Source organism: Delphinus delphis, chromosome 4 (genome assembly GCF_949987515.2).
Source record: "Delphinus delphis chromosome 4, mDelDel1.2, whole genome shotgun sequence".
Taxonomy (NCBI): Eukaryota; Metazoa; Chordata; class Mammalia; order Artiodactyla; family Delphinidae; genus Delphinus; species Delphinus delphis.
The window spans coordinates 117,380,308-117,402,056 of NC_082686.1; the positions used below are offsets into that span (position 1 = coordinate 117,380,308).

At 44.7% G+C, this 21,749-nt stretch overlaps 1 protein-coding gene across 1 annotated transcript in view; it reads left to right on the forward strand.

Annotated features, from left to right (window-relative positions):
- The window catches only part of CLSTN2 (calsyntenin 2), a 634,366-nt gene that overhangs the window by 469,455 nt on the left and 143,162 nt on the right, over positions 1–21,749 (forward strand). The window contains exons 3-4 of the mRNA XM_060010069.1: positions 13,990–14,185; positions 14,924–15,132. Coding sequence (XP_059866052.1) covers positions 13,990–14,185; positions 14,924–15,132 — 405 coding nt within the window. The remainder of the gene's footprint in view (positions 1–13,989; positions 14,186–14,923; positions 15,133–21,749) is intronic.

Sequence of the window (21,749 nt, forward strand, 5' to 3'; positions counted from 1 at the left end):
GGTGTATGATCCTTTTAATGTGCTGTTGGATTCTGTTTGCTAGTATTTTGTTGAGGATTTTTGCATCTATGATCATCAGTGATACTGGCCTGTAGTTTTTTTCTTTGTGACACCTTTGTCTGGTTTTGGTGTCAGGGTGATGGTGGCCTCTTAGAATGAGTTTGGGAGTGTTCCTCCCTCTGCTATATTTTGGAAGAGTTTGAGAAGGATAGGTGTTAGCTCTTCTCTAAATGTTTGATAGACTTTGCCTGTAAAGCTTTCTGGTCCTGGGCTTTTGTTTGTTGGAAGATTTTGAATCACAGTTTCAATTTCAGTGCTTGTGATTGGTCTGTTTACATTTTCTATTTCTTCCTGGTTCAGTCTTGGAAGGTTGTGCTTTTCAAAGAATTTGTCCATTTCTTCCAGGTTGTCCAGTTTATTGGCATATAGTTGCTTGTAGTAATCTCTCATGATCCTTTGTATTTCTGCAGTGTCGGTTGTTACTTCTCCTTTTTCATTTCTAATTCTATTGATTTGAGTCTTCTCTCTTTTTTTCTAGATGAGTCTGGCAAATGGTTTATCAATATTTTTTATCTTCTCAAACAACCAGCTTTTAGTTTTATTGATCTTTGCTATTGTTTCCCTCATTTCTTTTTCATTTATCTCTGCTCTGATCTTCATGATTTCTTTCCTTCTGCTAACTTTGGGGTTTTTTGTTCTTCTTTCTCTAATTGATTTAGGTATAAGGTTAGGTTGTTTGTTTGAGCTGTTTCTTGTTTCCTGAGGTAGAATTGTATTGCTATAAACTTCCCTGATAGAACTGCTTTTGCTGCATCCCATAGGTTTGGGGTCATCGTGATTTCATTGTCATTTGTTTCTAGATATTTTTTTATTTCCTCTTTGATTTCTTCAGTGATCTCTTGGTTATTTAGTAGTGTATTGTTTAGCCTCCATGTGTTTGCGTTTTTTACAGTTTTCTTCCTGTAATTGATATCTAGTCTTATAGCATTATGGTTGGAAAAGATAGTTGATATGATTTCAATTTTCTTAAATTTGCCAAGGCTTGATTTGTGACCCAAGATATGATCTATCCTGAAGAATGTTCCATTTGCACTTCAGAAGAAAGTGTATTCTGTTGTTTTTGGATGGAATGTCCTATAAATATCAATTAGGTCCATCTTGTTTAATGTGTCATTTAAAGCTTGTGTTTCCTTATTTATTTTCATTTTGGATGATCTGTCTGTTGGTGAAAGTAGGGTGTTAAAATCCCCACTATGATTGTGTTACTGTCGATTTCACCTTTTATGGCTGTTAGCATTTGCCCTACATATTGAGATGCTCCTATGTTGGGTGCATAAATATTTACAATTGTTATATCTTCTTTTTGGATCGATCCCTTGATCATTATGTAGTGTTCTTCTTTGTCTTTTGTAATAGTCTTTATTTTAAAGTCTATTTTGTCTGATATGAGAATTGCTACTCCAGTTTTCTTTTGGTTTCCATTTGCATGGAATATCTTTTTCCATCCCCTCACTTTCAGTCTGTATGTGTCCCTAGGTCTGAAGTGGGTCTCTTGTAGACAGAATATATACGGGTCTTGTTTTTGTACCCATTCAGCCAGTCTAAGTCTTTTCGTTGGAGCATTTAATCCATTTACATTTAAGGTAATTATCGATATGTATGTTCTTATTACCATTTTCTTAATTGTTTTGGGTTTGTTGTCGTAGGTCTTTTCCTTCTCTTGTCTTTCCTGCCTAGAGAAGTTCCTTTAGCATTTGTTGTAAAGCTGGTTTGGTGATGCTGAATTCTCTTAGTTTTTGCTTGTCTGTAAAGTTTTTAATTTTTCTGTCGAATCTGAATGAGGTCCTTGCTGGGTGGAGTAATTTTGGTTGTATGTTTTTCCCTTTCATCATTTTAAATATGTCCTGCCACTCCCTTCTGGCCTGCAGAGTTTCTGCTGAATGATCAGCTGTTAACCTCATGGCGATTCCCTTGTACGTTATTTGTTGTTTTTCTCTTGCTGCTTTCAATATTTTTTCTTTGTATTTAACTTTTGATAGTTTGATTAATATGTGTCTTGACATCTTTCTCCCTGGATTTATCCAGTATGGGACTCCCTGCTGTTCCTGGGCTTGACTGACTATTTCCTTTCCCATATTAGGGAAGGTTTCAACTAAAATCTCTAGAAATATTTTCTCAATCCCTTTCTTTTTCTCTTCTTCTGGGACTCCTATAATTTGAATGTTGTTGTGTTTAATGTTGTCCCAGAGGTCTTTGAGACTGTCCTCAATTCTTTTCCTTCTTTTATCTTTTTTCTGCTCTGTGGTAGTTATTTCCACTATTTTATCTTCCAGGTCACTTATCTATTCTTCTGCCTCAGTTATTCTGCTATTGATTACTCTACAGAATTTTTAATTTCATTTATTGTGTTGTTCATCATTGTTTGTTTGCTCTTTAGTTCTTCTAGGTCCTTGTTAAACATTTCTTGTATTTTCTCCATTCTACTTCCAAAATTTTGGATCATCTTTAGTATCATTACTCTGAATTCTTTTTCTGGTAAACTGCCTATTTCCCCTTCATTTGTTTGGTCTGGTGGGTTTTTACTGTGCTCCTTCATCTGCTGTGTATTTCTCTGTCTTCTCATTTTGCTTAACTAACTGTGTTTGGGGGTCCCCTTTTCGCTGGCTGCAGGTTCCTAGTTCCCATTGGTTTTGGTGTCTCCCCGCATTGGCTAAGGTTGGTTCAGTGGGTTGTGTAGACTTCCTGGTGGAGGGGAATGTTGCCTGTTTTCTGATGGGTGAGGCTGGATCTTGTCTTTCTGGTGGATAGGACCACATCCAATGGTGTGTTTTGGGGTGTCTGTGACCTTATTATGATTTTAGGCAGCCTCTGTGCTAATGGGTGGGGTTGTGTTCCTCTCTTGCTAGTTGTTTGGCATGGGGTGTCCAGCACTGGAGTTTGCTGGTCGTTGAGTGGAGCTGGGTCTTAGCATTGAGATGGAGATCTCTGAGAAAGCTATCCCTGATTGATATTACAAGGGACCAGGAGGTCTCTGGTGGACCAATGTCCTGAGCTCAGCTCTCCCACCTCAGAGGCTCAGGCCTGACACCCGGCCAGAGCACCAAGACCCTGTTAGCCACATAACTCAGAAGAAAAGGGAGAAAGTGAATAAAAAAGAAAGAAAGAAAGAAAATAAAACAAAGTTATTAAAATAGAAAATTAAAAAAAAATAAGTATTATGAAAATAAAAAAGTAATTTAAAAAAAGAAGAGAGCAACCAAACCAATAAACAAATCCACCAATGATAGCAAGCACTAAAAACTATACTAAAAAATGCGGACAGACAGAACCTTAGGACAAATGGTAAGAGCAAACCTATATAGACAAAATCACACAAAGAAGCATACACATGCACACTCAGAAAAAGAAAAAAAGAAAAAAATTATATATATATATAAAAGGAAGAGAGCAAACCAAATGAGTAAACTAATCTACCAGCGATAATAAGCTGTAAATACTAAACTAAGATAAATATAAAACTAGAAACATATTAGACACAGAAAGCAAACCCAAGTCTACAGTTGCTCCCAAAGTCCGCCACCTCAGTTTTGGGATGATTCGCTGTCTCTTCAGGTATTCCACAGATGAAAGTTACATCAAGTTGATTGTGGAGGTTTAATCCACTGCTCCTGAGCCTGCACGGAGAAATTTCCCTTTCTCTTCTTTGTTCACACAGTGCCTGGGTTTCAGCTTTGGATTTCCCCTGCCTCTGTATGTAGGTCACCCGCTGGTGTCTGTTCTTTACCCAGACAGGAGGAAGTTAAAGGAGCGGCTGATTAGTGGGCTCTGGCTCACTCAGGCTGGGGGCAGGGAGAGGTATGGAGTGCGGGGCGAGCCTGCAGCGGCAGAGGCTGGCATGACATTGCAACAGGCTGAGTCACACCGTGTGTTCTCCTTGGGAAGTTGTCCCTGGATCACGGGACCCTGGCCGTGGCGGGCTACACAGGCTCCCAGGGGGGTGTGGATCGTGACCTGTGCTTGCACACAGGCTTCTTGGTGGTTGCAGCAGCAACCTTAGCATTTCATGCCCGTCTCTGGGATCTGAGCTCATAGCCAAGCCTCGTGCCCATCTCTGGAGCTCATTTAGGCGGTGCTCTGCCTTTTGTGGGCAGACAGGGAAGGAATCCCCTCTCCTCATGCACCCTGAAACAATGGTCTCTTGACTCTTAGGCAATTCCAGACTTTTTCCTGGACCCCCTCCCTTTCAGGCTGTGTCCATGCAGCCAACCCCAGTCCTCTCCCTGGGGTCTGACCTCCGAAGCCCGAGCCTCAGCTCCCAGCCCCCGCCCACCCCGCCGGGTGAGCAGACAAGCCTCTCAGGCTGGTGAGTGCTGGTCAGCACCGATCCTCTGTGCGGGAATCTCTCCACTTTGCCCTCTGCACACCTGTAGCTGCGCTCTCCTCCACGGCTCTGAAGCTTCCCCCCAACCCACCCCCCATCTCTGCCAGTGAAGGGGCTTCTAGTGTGTGGAAACCTTTCCTCCTTCACAGCTCCCTTCCCACTGGTGCAGGTCCCGTCCCTATCCTTTTGTCTCTGTTTATTCTTTTTTCTTTTGCCTTACCCAGGAACGTGGGGAGTTTCTTGCCTTTTGGGAGGTCTGAGGTCTTCTGCCAGCATTCAGTAGGTGTTCTGTAGGGGTTGTTCCACATGTAGATGTATTTTTGATGTATTTGTGGGGAGGAAGATGATCTCCATGTCTTACTCCTCCACCATCTTGAAGGTCCTCCCCTCCATTTTAAATATAGCAGTGCGTGCATGTCAATTCCAAACTCCCTAACTATCCAAGTTTTTCTCTGAAATGGGAGGGCTTAAAATCAACCTTTTTTTTTAAAGTGTAGATTTCTCAGTTCGGCCCTAATTTGATATTCTGGGCATGAGTACCTCTTGTTGTGATTAGCGTTTGTCCTTTCCATTTTATTACACCTAAAGCGAATACCGATGTCTCCATGTAGAGTACGCTTTAAGAAACCCTTCCACCCAGCCCTCCGGCAGTGTGGTCAATGTTCCCTGCCTGCCAAGTGTGTGTACTGGGAGTGTGCAGCTGAGAGCAGATGGTACCACCCTCCATCGGGAGGGACCTCACCAATCTGGAAGAGAAGCCTTTGCAGGACCTATCATTTTCCCTAAAGCTGGTGTCATGAACCTGGCCATGCTTGCTCCAACAGACTAGCTGCATGCTGGGGGTGTAGTGTTTCTCAAGGGGATGCTATGGCCATTTCAGATGAGATGGTTCTTGATGGTATAAGACCGGCCTGCTCAAGGCAGGACATTTAGCACCCTTGGCTCTTGACCAATAAAGGCCATTAGCAATCCCCAGTCACTGTGATGAGCTAAATCAGACACGCAACACCTCCCACCCCCTCAATGAACTTTCCCCATGAGGCAGTACTGGCCCTGGATGAGATTTTGCAAATTCACAGGATGCCAACGATATTAGCCAACGATATTCAGGAAAATAAAGATGTGAAAGCTGTGACTGATAAATGTAAGGTACTTCAAGGAGCCAGACTGATTTTTAATGACACATGTGACACACATTCAAAATACTTCTGATGGTGAAACGAGCTCCACATTCAGCCTCTTCTGATCTCAAACATGGACAGGGAGTTAGCCAGAAGTATGTGGCTTTTCTGCAACATAATAAGAGTGAGGAGTGCTAACTCTTAGGTGGTACATACGTCATGCCAGTCACTGTTAAGCACTTTGCATATATTAACTCATTTAATCCTTCCAACAACCAAGAACGCTATGAGGTAACTATTGCTAATATTGTCCCATTTCACAGATGAGAAAGCAGGCACGGAGAGATAAGTGACTTGCCCAAGGTCACACAGGTAGTTAATAGAGGCAGGGTTCGAGCCCAGCCTCTCTGGCTCCAGAGCCAGATGTTTACCACCCATGCTTGGATGAGGATGTGGAAATGAAGTTCCCCACCCCCGGAGCTCTGTAGACATCGAGCTCTGCCTGGTTACTCTCACTGCAAATGCCCCAGCTGTGCAATACATAGAAAAATGAGTTCCTCTGAGACTGGGAGTTTTCTGAGAGGTGGTGGATCATGTTTCAAGTATCAGGAATAGGATATGGAATCATGATCTGGGTGGAAACTATGGTTGATAAATTATAAGCTTTTTGGTTTCATGACCGCTTTATGCTCTTAAACGTTGCTAATGACTCTGAAGAGCCTTTATCTATGTGGGTTATATCTATTGATATTTACTGTTTTAGAAACGAAAACTAAGAAACTTACAAATGCTTATTTATTAACTTATTTAAAAATTACAATAATAAACACATTCCAGGTTAACATATATAACATAATTTGATCCAAAAAATACATTTTCCAAAACAAACTTAGTGTGAAGAGTGGCATCGTGTACATTTTTGCAATCTCTTCAGTGTCTGCCTTGAATATCCTCATGTCTTCTCTGCCTTCAACCTGTTGTGATCTGCCTTTTAGGTCAAAGTATGTGAAGAAAAAAATATGGCCTCACCCAGATATATAGTTGGAAAGGGAGGAGTATTTTAATCTTTTCAGATAATTGTAGCTATTCTTCTCTGATACTGTACCAGAACTCCATAAGCAATGGTTTCTTAAAGTTTAGCTACAATACAATAAAGTACCTGGAATCACATTAATGAACTCATTATACACTGCTGCATTAAAATCCATTGGTCTATTTTGCCTTTTGAATGAATCTTTTACCCATACATTCTGTGTAACAGTATGCATTGATCATTTAGAAGTTAGTGATTTATGGTTAAGTAGCTCTTTCTAAAGTTGACATATTTCATTATACATTATCAGTCAGTCATTAATAGCACTACTCACTTCATCAGAAAAGTATTAAAGCATTGGTAAATTGTCTCACTCTCTATGGCAGGCACAAATTTTCCAAAATTGAAGTCTCAACTTTATCATTGGCAACCACTACTATGAGTTCTTTTCCTTGAAGTGACAGGCTTACTTTAAAAGGAAGTTTGCCACACACTCAAGTTTGAATAAACATAGTTTGTCTGTCAATCATTCTTTCAAGTAAGAATAGCATCCCCTACAAAAACTTCCTAGTTTAGCTCCCATTCAACTTAAATCACATGAAAGCTTTTCCTAGAGACAAACCTGCGTACTTTGCTCTGCAAAGATGTTTTATGTGTACTTTCCATTTTGTCACACAGAATATTAAAATACATGTACTCAAGGATTGAGATTTTAAAAAATGGGTAATTTTTACCGCATCATTAAAGTCATTCTTAAGTGAAATTGGCCTTCTTTCTTTCCTTCTTTCTTTCTTTTTACAGTGACTGTATGTCACATAGAATGAGGTCAGGTGCTACTAAGGCACCAGCACTTTTATTCACCACTGGTTTTATACCAACAATGCAAATATCAACACAGAGACAAAGTCAAATAATGTCTTAGTGTTCATATGATGATGATTTTGACTTTGTGGACATAGCAGAAAGGGCCTTGGGAATCCAAGGGGTCCACAGATTACACTTTGAGAACCCCTCTTTTGGAACATCACACCCACATGAAAGAACAGAGGGCACAAGTGTTAGATTCAAAGGGTCTAGACATAGGTCCTTGAGCCACTCCTTACTATCAAAGTGACCTTGGGTGAACCAGGTAATCTCTCTGAGACTCAGTTTCCTCACTTGGAAAATAGAATCAACCCAATCTGTTGGTCAAGGGTATGCAAGAGTAGGAACAAAATACATTCTAAAAATCGATTTCATTCATTCATTCATCAATTTCTTTCATTCATTCATTCATTTCCCCCAGAATCTTAGGGGAGGAATTAGGAGACAACTACACCAATTTCTGCTGGTGTGTCAGGAGGCATGTTACTGCAGAGGAAAAGGTAATTGTGAGATAGAGGTAGGTGATAAGGGGCTGGAGCCATGGAAACCCCGCCACCCAGCCCCAGACACTGCAGGGGCTCCGCTTCTGATCTGGCCCCTCCAGGGGGCTCTTGGTGAAGCTGAGTTCAGCCACCTTAGGCCACAGCCACTGCAAGATAGCCCCATGCTGCTGGCCCCATTTCCCCACAGAACCCGTTGCTGATCCCAAGTGCATGTGCATCTGTGCATTGCACTCCCACACACAGGTCCTGGCACGCTAAGTCTCCCACCTCAGAAAGCAGATTGGAAAGCAAGATTTTTTTTTAACATTTTTTTTTGAATTGTATTTTATTTTTTTATACAGCAGGTTCTTATTAGTTATCCATTTTATACATATTAGTATATATATGTCAGTCCCAATCTCCCAATTCATCCCACCACCACCCCTCCCACCACCGCTTTCCCCCGTTGGTGTCCATACGTTTGTTCTCTACATCTGTGTCTCTATTTCTGCCCTGCGAACCAGTTCATTTGTACCATTTTTCTAGGAAAGCAAGATTTTAAAAGTGATATTGTTACTGCGTACAAGCTCCCTCTGCTCACCACATGACAGGCCAATAAATCAGGAGACAAGGTGTTGAGGAAAGGAATAGCAACTTTATTCAGAAAGCCGGGAGTCTGAGAAGTTGGCAAACTAATGTCCTAGAGTACCATCAGGGCCTGGATGCTAGTTTCTTTTATAGAACAGAGATGGGGAGGAGGTGAGGAAGTAAAGTAAAAAGGCCATAAGTCTTGCAAAACATCTCCTGGTTTGGCCAGCCTAGGGGAGGTGATGTGTTAATTTCTTCTTTCTTGCAGCCATTCACAGGTAGGCAGGGTCAGAATGTTTCCCTGTGAGCTGAACTAAAGCACTTTAGTTTAACATTTAGGCAGAGGGGCAATGTTCCCCGAGGGAGGCCATTATGTATGCCAATAGCTATAGACAACATCCTTTTAGTGATCATAGTAACAAATAGCAACAGAGAGCAAAGGTTAAAGTAAAAGAAACAGATCCAACATGGAGTCAGATTTTGTTCTTCCCTGTTACAATATTTTTTATATAGAAACCATTAGGTCTGATCTTTTAAGTACATCTCCCTCCCACTGTAGTGCTTTATTAGTTACAAGGAATTCTAGCGGCAGGCCTCACAAAAGATCGTGATAGCCCGATGTGTCATTCACAGATACTGGGAACTGCAGTTTTAAATATCCTTACTCCTCAGGATTCTATCCCAGGACGTTCCTTCCACAGTCTCTCAACTTGCTGTGCTTTTAATTTGCTATTTGATGTGATTCTAAGTAAAGAAAAATTTTTCAATGATTAGCATAGATTTTACAGTTTATCTTCATACTGTGGAATGCCCATTTGTTTCAAATGCAAACAGAAGAGCAGTTAACTGCTGTGCAGAATCTCTGAAAATTACAGCATTTGCGTGTTCTAGCTCAGGTGTGCATATGTATTTAATCCTTTAGCAGAGCATTGTAAAGGCTACACAAATGGTACTCCATGGTTTTCATTTCACTTCTTGATATGCGCATATTCTACCAACATTCTCTGCATTTGACTTGCTGATAGTAAGGACGGTGTGAAAAGCAAGGGATAATGGCTTGTTTTATCTTTCCTCTTCTTCTCTGTCATCATTTTCAGCATAAGTGATTGGCTACTACAGGGAAGTAACATAGTAAGAAAGGATAGGACAATGTTCTTCAGTTGCTTGCCTTTTTTCTGTGTTCAAAACAATTTTGGTTCAAACAGAAGGGGTAGCCTCTCGGGGCTGTCAGCTCCCTGCTTAGTGGACTAAGCACTCGTAGCTGTCATATGCTTACCTTGTTCTGTCTCTGAGTCCCCCTGAATGCCGCTCCCCCATCCCCACATCGTGGGTCCACCATAATGCTGTGCTTGTGGTACATCCTGAGCATGAAGATAGATAGATAGATAGATATGAAGAGAGAGCAGGAACGGGGAGGCATGCCTATTACACCCATCTCCACTGCCCGGAACACGCTCCATTGTCCCATCAGGCTTCCTTTACAAAACCCAAGTTCAAAGATAAAATTATTAAGAATTTCAACATGGTGACAGCAGAGATTTCAACCAAGCTCAGGGCCCTCTTGAGTACATGGCCCTCATGTGCGTCTCAGGTCACACACCCATGAAACTGGCCCTACCCCATTGCCTCTACTCCGGCCACATCGGTCTCTGCAGTCCCATGTCCCTTCCTTCTGAAGGGCACTACAGTGTGCTGCCCCCTCTGCCTGAAACTCAGTCCCCTCCCTCGTGGCCTGGGTGCCTCCCTGTTTCTCTTCCTGTGATCTCAGCTGAGCCATCACATCCTTAGCTTAGACCTCCCTGCCTGACCTGCCCAGATCAGAAATCTCTTAGCACCAAGAAGCCCTCCTTCAATGCATGTATCACCATCGCCATCCTTCATAAAGTAGCTGATTATCTGATTCCTTATTTCCCTCCCACACGTGACTGCCAGCAGCTTATGGGCCAGGGTTTTGTTCATCACTGTTTTGCCAGTGCTGGGTGCACGGTCCCTAATAAATATGAGGTGAGTGAATGGATGAATAAACGAATGAATGTTTTTGCAACCAGAACACACAGGTCAGATGAAGAGGTGGGATAAATGAGTGTGGCATGAATTCTAGTTTTTGTTTAAAGGGGGCTAAGTCCCATCTCAGTCTGAGCTGGTGCAAACTAAGTGAGCATGGCATCGCCCTTGTGAACTTCACTGTCTCTTCTAGGAGGTAATGAGGACTTGAGGATCGGGTATCTTTATCCCTTAAGGTATACAAGTCGTTTTGTATGTGTCTCCAGCCCCAGCATGGTGCCTTGCACTTACTCACTCCATCCTCAAAAAATTCTGGTTCTATTGAGCTGAAATTAGTTCGATGAAATTACGTTGCCCTGAGGTTTACTTTTTCTTACCTTCCCCTTATGTCTGCGTTTCTCCCTCCTCCTTTGCCTTTTCCTCCTTCCTCTCCTTTCTTCTTGTTCAGGATTTCTGAGCCTTGAGAACTACTTTAGGTGTGATCAGATAGCTCCAACACAAAATGACCCTCATTTATATTTAGTTTAATTGGACTCTTCAAAGAGAAATGGTCTGGTCTGATGGGTCTTAGAATCATGGCTGTAGTTGGGCACTCCAGAGAACACCCCAGAACCAGTCTGGGCTCATTCGCTGCTAATATTCCCACATTGGCATTGATCTTGGGATAGAATCTCAAGGCAGGCATGTCAGAAGTCCATCCCTTCAACCCCAGCCAATTCAGAGCAGAAATGAAACTTGAGGATGCGATGTAACCTGTTCTCCTGCCCTGAAGGCTGCAGAGCTAGCCTTGTCCGAGAGGCAGTAACTGGCCTGAGCAACAGCGATGGAATGGGAACCAGCCTTCTTGTTAGAGCCTGGCCCACAAGCTGTCTGTCTTGTCCATTATTCCACAACTACATTTGAGAAATGGCCAGGAGGGAATGTAGTGAAAGTGGAGTGTTCATAATGAAATTGAGGATCGACGAAATAATAAAAAACAAAAGCCTAAAGGTAAAACTGGTATTGACTGACCATCTCAGAAAACATTGTCAGTAAGAGATCGGGGCACCTTCCTATATGTAAAATGCGGTGGGGACTTCCTCTCCTGAGTGAGCCTTGAGTGGGAATGTAGAATGTTACTGGAAGCAATTCCCTCGGCGGTCCCCTTAGAAGTAACGGGGCTGCTTGGAGACGGCGCGGTGGGGCAGAGAGGGCGTGGAGTTACGACTCAGCCGTACTTGGGGTTTGCACCAACTTCCGCTCTGTGACCTTGAGCAAGTAATAACTCCTTTGATCCTTTTTGCTGTTGTTGTTAATTTGTACGGATTGGTATAAAACACCTGCCTTGCAGGGTTGTTGTGACGATTAAACCAGATCACCTGGGCGGAGGTACAAAGCTCGATGCCTGACACACAGCAGCCACGCAGCCGCGTTACCCCTTCTCCTCACGGTGCCTGTGCTTTGTGGGCAGATGCCTGGTCGCCCTGAGCCTGAGGCCCCCCTTAAACTCTAGACTGTAGGCACCTCATCCTGGTCGCAGCAGTGCAGCTGGGGCAATGTCAGACCAGGCTTGGGCATGCCAGGTAGATGTTCTCCCTGCAACATTATCTCCTGGGCCCTTTTACAGGTGACACAGTTGAAACCCGGAGAGTCACTATAATTTGACTAAATCAACAAGTCAGTAGTGAACCTGGTACGTGACTCAGGCCCCTGGACTCAAGCCTGTGTTTCACTCCCCAGCAGCCTATAGCTGGACACCTTGCTGCCCGTGTCATGTGACACTCACACACCCCTTTGCTCTATGAAGGGTCTTTCTGGACATCTGCACATCGTCTCCCCAACAAGCCTGTAAGCTCCCTCAACACAGGAAGAGAACGTGTCTCAGTACTTTCCAGGACACTTACTACAGGGCTTACAGTCAGGGTTCAAGAAACAAACATCCATCAACTGAGATAAAGAAGATATTTTCGTGGTCTTGTTTTAATGCTATAATACACATGAACCCAGCTGACGGAGAGAAATGTATTCATTTCACAACATGGTCAGCTCTTTAAGAAGTTGGCTTTTCAGGCTCCACAGGGATTCTGGAACTCACATAAACTCACCCCCGCTGTTTGGAGAGAACATGGCAACTCCAAGTGGTGTCCCTGTCCCCGCAGGGAAGTGGTAGGTGAGAGACGTGAAGGGGGGGAGAGGAGAAGGGGGAGGGGGCTACAGCAACGCGGGGTGCTTAAACCAAGAGTAAAGGACAGAGCCAAGCAATGCTGCTCACATTTACTGAGCAAACAGATCACCTGGGGACCCTCATTAAGTTAGCAGATGCAAACTATTATATATAGGCTGGGTAAACAACAAGGTCCTACGATATAGCACAGGGAACTATATCCAATATCCTGTGATAAACTATATAGAAAAGAATATAAGGGCTTCCCTGGTGGCGCAGTGGTTGAGAGTCCGCCTGCCGATGCAGGGGACACGGGTTCGTGCCCCGGTCCAGGAAGATCCCACATGGCGCCGAGCGGCTGAGCCCGTGAGCCATGGCCGCTGAGCCTGCACATCTGGAGCCTGTGCTCCGCAACGGGGGAGGCCACAGCAGTGAGAGGCCCGCGTATCGCAAAAAAAAAAAAAAAAAAAAAGTATATATATATATATATATATATATATATATATATATTCTTTCCATTATATATATATAATCGAATCACTTTGTTGTACAGCAAAAATTAACACAATATTGTAAATCAACTATACTTCAAAAAAAAAAGACATCATGGACACACCAGAAAAAAAAAAAAAGATGCATATACTGACTCAGGAGGTCCAGGTGGGACCTGGGAGTCTGTATTCCTAACAAGCTCCCCAGGGATGCCCAGGCCGCTGCTTCACAGAGCACACTTTGAAGAATCAAGGATGTTGTCACAAAACAAAAGGCACTGAAAGCTTTGGCCTTTGTCTCCTTTCCTCTGCAGTCATTTGTCTTTTGACCGCGGGCAAGTTCCTTAATCTCATACTGGGCAGAGGGCAAAGGAGAAACCTCCTGGGAAAAGGGGCAAAGTGAGATATCAGCCAGCTCCCTGCTTGATGAGCACCCACACACCCCACTTTTTCTGCCGGGTCCACCGGATGGGGCACATTTCAGTTTTACCATCCAGGACATGAACGTGTTGGTCTGAGTTTCTAAAGGCCGCTTCTTTTTTTTTTTTTTGCGGTACGCGGGCCTTTCACTGTTGCGGCCTCTCCCGTTGCGGAGCACAGGCTCCGGACACGCAGGCTCAGCAGCCATGGCTCACAGGCTCAGCCGCTCCGCGGCATGTGGGATCTGCCCTGACCGGGGCACGAACCAGCGTCCCCTGCATCGGCAGGCGGACTCTCAACCACTGCGCCACCAGGGAAACCCAAAGGCCACTTCTGCATGGACAATTATCTGTGTGGAGGAAATGGTCTGGTTTTGGGTTTGCAAATCTGGTCCAGTCGAAGCTCTGTGTTCAGTGTGGCCGTTCTCAGGATCCCCGCTCTCTGCCTTCCATCCTCCTGCAGGGGAAATCTGTGCATTCAAGATCCATGGCCAGGAGCTGCCCTTCGAGGCTGTGGTGCTCAACAAGACGTCGGGAGAGGGCCGGCTCCGCGCCAGGAGCCCCATCGACTGTGAACTGCAGAAGGAGTACACGTTCATCATCCAGGCCTACGACTGTGGCACGGGGCCCCAGGAGACGGCCTGGAAGAAATCGCACAAGTGAGTGACCTGATGGAGCTCCCTGGACCCCTCACCCCTGCCCTCCCATCTCCATTCACACGCTGCTCTTCAGATATGCCTGTTCAGTGGTCACACCATGCTGCTCCGGCCAGCCCAACTGCTGGCCAGGTCCCCAGGCCCCTACAGGCATCAGCGCGGGCCTCCTTCTACCCCTAGAATACTCCACCCCTCTGCTCCCCATGAAGATACTCCTATTTTTACCATCAGGACTGAGTTCAGATGTCACTTCCTCTGGGAAGCCTTCTGTCAACCAGCCCATCCCTGCAGACCTCGTTGGGACCTTTCCCTGGATTTCTGCCAGGCCATGTGCTTCTCTCCATCACAGCACTTTTCATCTGGCGTTGTAACTCTCAAATAGAGTTTAGCTCAGCCCCTAACCCAGAGTAAGAGTGGTTCAATTCTTACTGGTTGGAGTGAATGAATAGCGGAGGGAATGAGGAGATAGAGGAAATGCGTCACCTAAAGCTCTGTAACTAGGAAGGTCAGAGAAGGGGAGGCACCTCTCTGGGGTGGATTCATCTCAGAGGATCGGGGCAAGGACAGGTAAAGGGGTCTCAATGGGAGGGAGGACAGAACACTCAGGCAACAGCCACCCCGACTGTCTTGTGGTCTCTCTACTCTCCTGACCTTGGGACCTGAGTCAGTACCTGTGGGAGGTGTGGGAGGATGATATGATTCTTTCTTTACCACCATCTCTTCCTTCCTGTGTGGTCCTAGGGCCGTGGTCCATATCCAGGTGAAGGACGTCAATGAGTTTGCTCCCACCTTCAAAGAGCCGGCCTACAAGGCTGTCGTGACAGAGGGCAAGATCTACGACAGCATCCTGCAGGTGGAGGCTGTCGACGAGGACTGCTCCCCACAGTACAGCCAGATTTGCAACTATGAAATCGTCACAACTGATGTGCCTTTTGCCATCGACAGAAACGGTGAGTGTCCTGAGAGGACCCCGGTGAATGGAAGCAGGGAAACAGCTCCACTCCCCACCCCTTTGAAGGCCCAGTGAGGGCTCTGAATGCACTTGGCAGGTGACGCCTCCCTTGCTATCCCTGATGTAGGCTCTGCCCTGCGCTAGAAGGGATGACCTTACGTAATCAGCAGCCCGGCCAGGTCTAAAACACCCCAGAAACCTCCTCAGTGAATCGTCTATAGAACTCACAATGCCACACATTTGGATACTGAAGACAGGTTGGTTTTCTGGTAGAATTTTCCTGCCGTCATCCAGATGTGAGCCATGCCATCAACTCAGCCACATCTGAGTTTCCTGTATAACACGTGTAACATTAGCCACACCACGACAATCTGCTCCCAGACAGAGAGAAGCTAAAAGAGAAGGCGGAGATTTTGGAAACACCGTCCAAGCTATAGATCCATTCAGGAATCTTTAAAGCTCTTGCCAAGGGTTTTTGAGAACTTCCACCCCAGTGAGAACGAGGAATGAAAGACCCCTCCCACCACACTCCAATCTCAAACTAAGCTTACTGAACTGAAAAGAATCCTAGAAAGCCATTTGGATATTTCCCCATCACCATTATTAAAAAACTCATTGCAGTGTAAACACCACAGCCAGAGACCCAATCAACTCAGCCCACTTTAACTGTAATTCTCAGTAACTTGATATTAATCAAGTATATTGTCTCATTATTAGCAGGAGTGTGTGGGTGTATGTACATTATCCTCACTTTGTTTCAAATAGAATTTAACTGCTCAGTGATGGCAAAGTTGCAAAACCTGAGGCTTATCCACACCACAAATGTTTATTAAGTGCCAGGTACAGTGCTGGGAACTGGGAATAGAGAGAGAGGGGAAGTCAAAACAGAAGTGGGCCTGCCCACATGGAGCTTACCCTCTAGCAAAAAAAATCAAAATAAAAAATAGAAAGTCAGGCAGAGTCAAGGGTGAGGGTGGGGCACAAAGCGTGCCATGAACCAGGGTTAGGCAGCGAATTAGCCCTCAGCCTCCTGGTAGCCCATGCCTAGAGGGAAATACCATCAGTCACCTGCTCGCCAATCTTCAGTGCTTCCCGTGTTTCTTGATGTTGAGACCAGGGAGAAACTTACCCTGTGACAGAGTCTTCTGCATCCTGAGAATTGCAGCAGATTCCATAGGGCATGGAGGCCAAGGAGACACCCTCATCCTTGGTCTCCTGGAGTTTATGATCTGTCTCAGAAGATGAAACCAATATTCATCAAACAGACAAAATGGTAATAAGGAAGTTTCCTTAAAAGATGCTCAAACATGTGGCCAGCGTCATACACCTGGACGTCACTAGAGGCTAAGTGTGTAGGACACAAGATCAACGCATGAGAAAGCGAAGGAGAAAATACTGGACTTTAAAGTTTGGTTCAGGACTAAGAAGCAGGTAATTTCAATTAGAAGAACTGCTCCTGATAGCTTTTCCTACAGGCCCTATGAAGTGGCTGGCCTGTCCCCACCACACAGACACACATGACACACGCACACACGTGCACACACACACACACACGCCACTCTACAAAATATGAAACAACTGCTTTGTATGTTTCTGGTCCCCTATGATCAGCTGTGCTGTCTATGGCCACAAGAGCTGTGGAACTTGGGGAGTGACAAGTCCTTGCTGAAGAGCTAGACTGGACATGGGGGAGGGTATCTGGAACAAGTGGTCACTGCCCTTGGCCTCCTGCTTAGTTCTGGAGAGCCACGACCCGGGAGAGAGGAGATGCAAATTCCTTCACCTGAGGGTAAACTGCCCCAGTCACGAAGATAATTACTCACCTTGATGAGCCATTTCACTAACACATGCCAATTTATTTACCTAGCTGTCTCATTAAAAGTGAGTAATGGTCCTTTGCCAGGCCTTTGCCTCCAGCGTTGGTTTACAGCCTGAGATGAAGAGGAGAGCCGGCACTCTGGGAGCGTGCCCCCCCCTCCCCGCCCACCCCATCCATGTCGAGGTTTACAAAAGCATTTCTCAAGTAATGAAGGCAGGACCTAAGGGCAGACGCAGAAGCAGCTCCCATTCTAATGAGCTTCCCAGTTGGCCCTTATCCATCACTTCTCCCAGTGACCTTCCCAGCTCCTTGAAGAAGTTCTTTGCATGCACATTTGAAAAAGTGCTGCTGGGCTTCCCTGGTGGCGCAGTGGTTAAGAATCCACCTGCCAATGCAGGCGACATGGTTCCAGCCCTGGCCCGGGAAGATCCCACATGCCGCAGAGCAACTAAGCCCGGCGCACCACAACTACTGAGCCCGCGCGCCACAACTACTGAAGCCTGCACATCTACAGCCCTTGCTCCACAACAAGAGAAGCCACCGCAATGAGAAGCCCGCGCACCACAACAAAGAGTAGCCCTGGCTCACCGCAACTAGAGAAAGCCCGCGCGCAGCAACGAAGACCCAACGCAGCCGAAAATAAAATAAATTAATTATTTTTTTTTAAAAGAAAAAGTACTATTGAGTTGGGCTCCACTCATTCAGGCCCCAGGACTTTTTCTTTTAACACAAGATTCAACCTCTTCCAACCAGAAGTCTTCGGCCCCCCTTCCCTTGAATTCCTCCCCTGAAAACTCATGGCAGTAAGAGTCCCTGCCCCACTGTGGGGTAGTGAGGCCTCAGGGAGAGGCAGTGCCTGGGGATGATGTTCACAGGTACTTAGCATATAGTGTTCCATTCATGGCGCCATGATTATTAGATATTTACCTGGGTGACTGGGACACGAAGGGTATTCATTCCTCATGGATTTACAGACTGAAATTGTGAGCCAATAATTGAGTTGGTGGCATTACCTCCCTCTTGGGAAATTCTGGATCCATTTCAGACGGCTTCCAGCCCCCATCTTCTAGCATTTGGCTGGTCTCTAGAGATTGGGAGGGCCTCCTTCCTCACTTCCATTGAACTGATGGAAAAACTGATTCCTAAAGCATGAAGAGCTGGCCATATAGCAGCTGTCACCTCAGTGGCAGAGTGGGGACTGGAGCCAGGTTCCCCGAGTGTTGGTCCCAAAGCCTTTTCACCAGTGATATTATCACTGTCTTCAGTGACATTTGACAGGAACACATGGCAGTGGTATTTAAGTTCAAAAATACAAAGGTGTCTTAATCCTACGCCTACCACTCTGTGTATGTGTGTGTGTGTGAGAGAGAGAGAGGTCCTTGACAAGCTACTTAAACCTGGCCTCAGATCCTCATTGTAACATGGGAATTAAGTATTGCACTCCGCCAGGGATGGGAATGATGGCTAAGGGAGCATCAGGGCTCTCGGTGACACCCGGTCTCCACTTGGCAGACTTTTCTACCTTCCAAGCAGTGGTTGGTCTCATGCAGCCTCTGCTGAGCCCTCCACAGGCTGCCCTGGTGAGTAACAGGCATCGGATACCTATGAGCACAGTGTGTCCTCAAGTCTGTCTGTTCTCCAAGTACATGAAAACACTTCTCTTCCACCCGAACAGAAGAGAAACGCACGTCCTTTGTGGAAAACAAGGGAAGCATAGAAAAGTATAAGAAGTAAGTCACCTGTTATCCCACCAAAGAGAACCACTACTGACATTCTACCAGCACTTCTTCTATGAAGTTCTTGAACAAAATAAGGCCACGCTTTCCTTGCTTTTCTTTATCTTCCCCTTTTCACTTAACATTCGATTGTGTGGATTTTTTCCATCCACAAACATGCTTCGTAATTAGCACTTTTAGTACGAACAGCAGTCCGTCTAAGCAGAGAATCAGGCTTAGCTTGTCTCTTCCTATTGGGCATCCAGTTTCTTTAGTCTTTTTCAATGTAATAAAGAATGCTTAGATGAACATATTTGCACCTCTGTCTGCAATTTTTATCATTTTTTCTGGAGTCAGTTGTTAGACGTGGAATTGCATGGCCAAAAGGTATGAACACTTGCAAAGTGACTGGCCTGCATAAGTTTCCTACAGGGCGACTCCGATTTAAATTCCATCAGAAGGAAGGTGCAGGTAAGTGCACTTGTCTCATTGCAACCCCTACTCCACCTGAGGTTTTAAAAAATACCTTCACTATGACACGTGGTAGGTACGGATAGTTCTTTGAGAGTTAACCTTCCCAAGTTCATCTGGAACAGAGAAATAAGCCCAGAGATCAGTACTTACCTGGGTTAACTGTGGACTCAGTTCTCCTGAGAAGGCACCTCTAGGAGAAATCATTCACACGTGGGGAAAATAACACAATTGTCACAGAAGCAAAAAGGAGGGCTGTTTCTGATCTTTCAAAATGCTTTTAAATGTGTGACTTAGCCAAACACGACCCTTCCCTCTACAACCATCAGTGAAAATATTATACTCTGAGGCTTCAAATCCTGTGCTCTGAAACCCATTCTCCCATGCGTGAAGTCGGTGGTGGTGGAGAAGGTAGTTTCTCAGTTTCATTAAGACTTCTTACAGAAGGGGAGCTGCCGTAAATTGAGCCAAGGATTGCGGGCTCGTGTGTTTATTTATTTTTCTACCGCAATCAGTAGTGTTTGGTCTGCTGAATGTCACACGGACAGTAAACCCTGAGCCTTCCTCTTCTACGAGGTGTATCTTTTGAGAGCCGTTTAACTTTAAAGAAAGTTAAAACCTTTTGTTCAATTAGATGTTGCTGAAACATATTTCTCGTGGTCCTATTGCAGTGCTTCCACCTGGCAGAAGTCCTCCCCTGTGATGGCTCTAACCACGAACTAATTTATTAACAGAAGCCACAGAGAACGTTACCAACCCCACAGTGAGCTGTTGCAGATGTGCTTGGGACCCCGAGCTGAGACCGAAACAAATATTTGGAGAAAAAGGAAAGGGATTCTGAACATCCGCCACAAGGCCAAAGATACAGCAAACACATTTTTATTCAGAGATTCTTGACCGGCTTTGTTAAAGGAAACTTGACTTCCAATCCCTGGCTGCAGTTGCATTTTTAGAAACAGTCCAGAGCAGATAGCAGAAGAAATGATTCCAATTCTTGGTCCAATGTCTTGGGCAACTTCGTACCCCCTGACCCTCCACACCCTGACCTATGCTCACGTTCATAGCACCTGCTCATGACCTCGTGCTGAGTACTGTCTTACTAATATTGAGTGATGGGTGGATGAATGTTTCCTATCTTTAACACGTGATGTGGCTTTTCTAATTTTCTGAGCTTTCTTGGGTCAGTCCCTGTTGTCTCAATTTGCATGAACAATATACATCAGTTGGCATGGAAGAAAACTCATTAAAAAGTTTCCCCTTAGTTTTGATGAAACAGAAAAATATACCTGAGTCACACACACATAGGCAACAGACTTGTGGTTGCCAAGGAGGTTGTTTGGGATTAGCAGATGCAAACTAGTATTACATAGGATGGACGAACAAGATCCTACAATATAGCACAGGGAAGAATATTCAATATCCTGTGATAAATCATAATGGAAAAGAATATGAAAAAGAATGTATATCTATGTATAAATGAATCACTTTGCTGTACAGCAGAAATTAACACAGCATTGTAAATCAACTATACTTCAATAAATTTTTTTTTTAATTTTAACAAAGGTGCACAAAAATTAAATATATATACCTGAGTCAGCCATTCCATGTTTGTGTATTTGCTTGTTGGTTTATTTGGGTTTTTTTTTTTGTTTTTTTAACATCTTTATTGGAGTATAATTGCTTTCCAATGGTGTGTTAGTTTCTGCTTTATAACAAAGTGAATCAGTTATACATATACATATGTCCCCATATCTCTTCCCTCTTGCGTCTCCCTCCCTCCCACCCTCCCTATCCCACCCCTGTAGGTGGTCACAAAGCACCGAGCTGATCTCCCTGTGCTGTGCGGCTGCTTCCCACTAGGTATCATCGGTTTTACATTTAGTAGTGTATATATGTCCATGCCACTCTCTTGATTTCACTTCTGGCAAAGGATGGTGACATCATTTGAATTCTAATTTGCTGTCAGCTCCACCATTGAAAAAAAAAAAAAGCCAGAATGAAATTATTCTCAACAAAGGGAGACTTTAAGCTCTGGGAATCAAAAAGTAAAGAGTAGGGCTTCCCTGGTGGCGCAGTGGTTGAGAGTCCGCCTGCCGATGCAGGGGACACGGGTTCGTGCCCTGGTCCGGGAAGATCCCACATGCCGCGGAGCGGCTGGGCCCGTGAGCCATGGCCGCTGAGCCTGCGCGTCTGGAGCCTGTGCTCCGCAACGGGAGAGGCCACAACAGTGAGAGGCCCACGTACCACACAAAAAAAAACAAAAAAGTAAGAAGTATTAAATGCACGTCAGACCTTGATTCATTTTTTGAAACCAAAATTGTATTTCAGCAAAAATAGTCGATTAAAAGTTTGCTCATCAATTGTCAAAGATTTATTTCTGAACCATAATATCAAACCCACAGGAACAAATACACACAAATGGCTCAGAAACAATGTCTGGTCTCTCTTGGAGGAGAAAAATGTCTTTGCCACCAGGGCAAGGAATCTGTTATTCTGTGTAGCTTTCAGAAGAGAGGTCACACGTTTTCTCGTATTGATTTTACTTCCTATTTGGTAGCAAAATAATGTGAGACGAGGCAATGAACATTCCTGGCGAAGAGCCCAGATGTT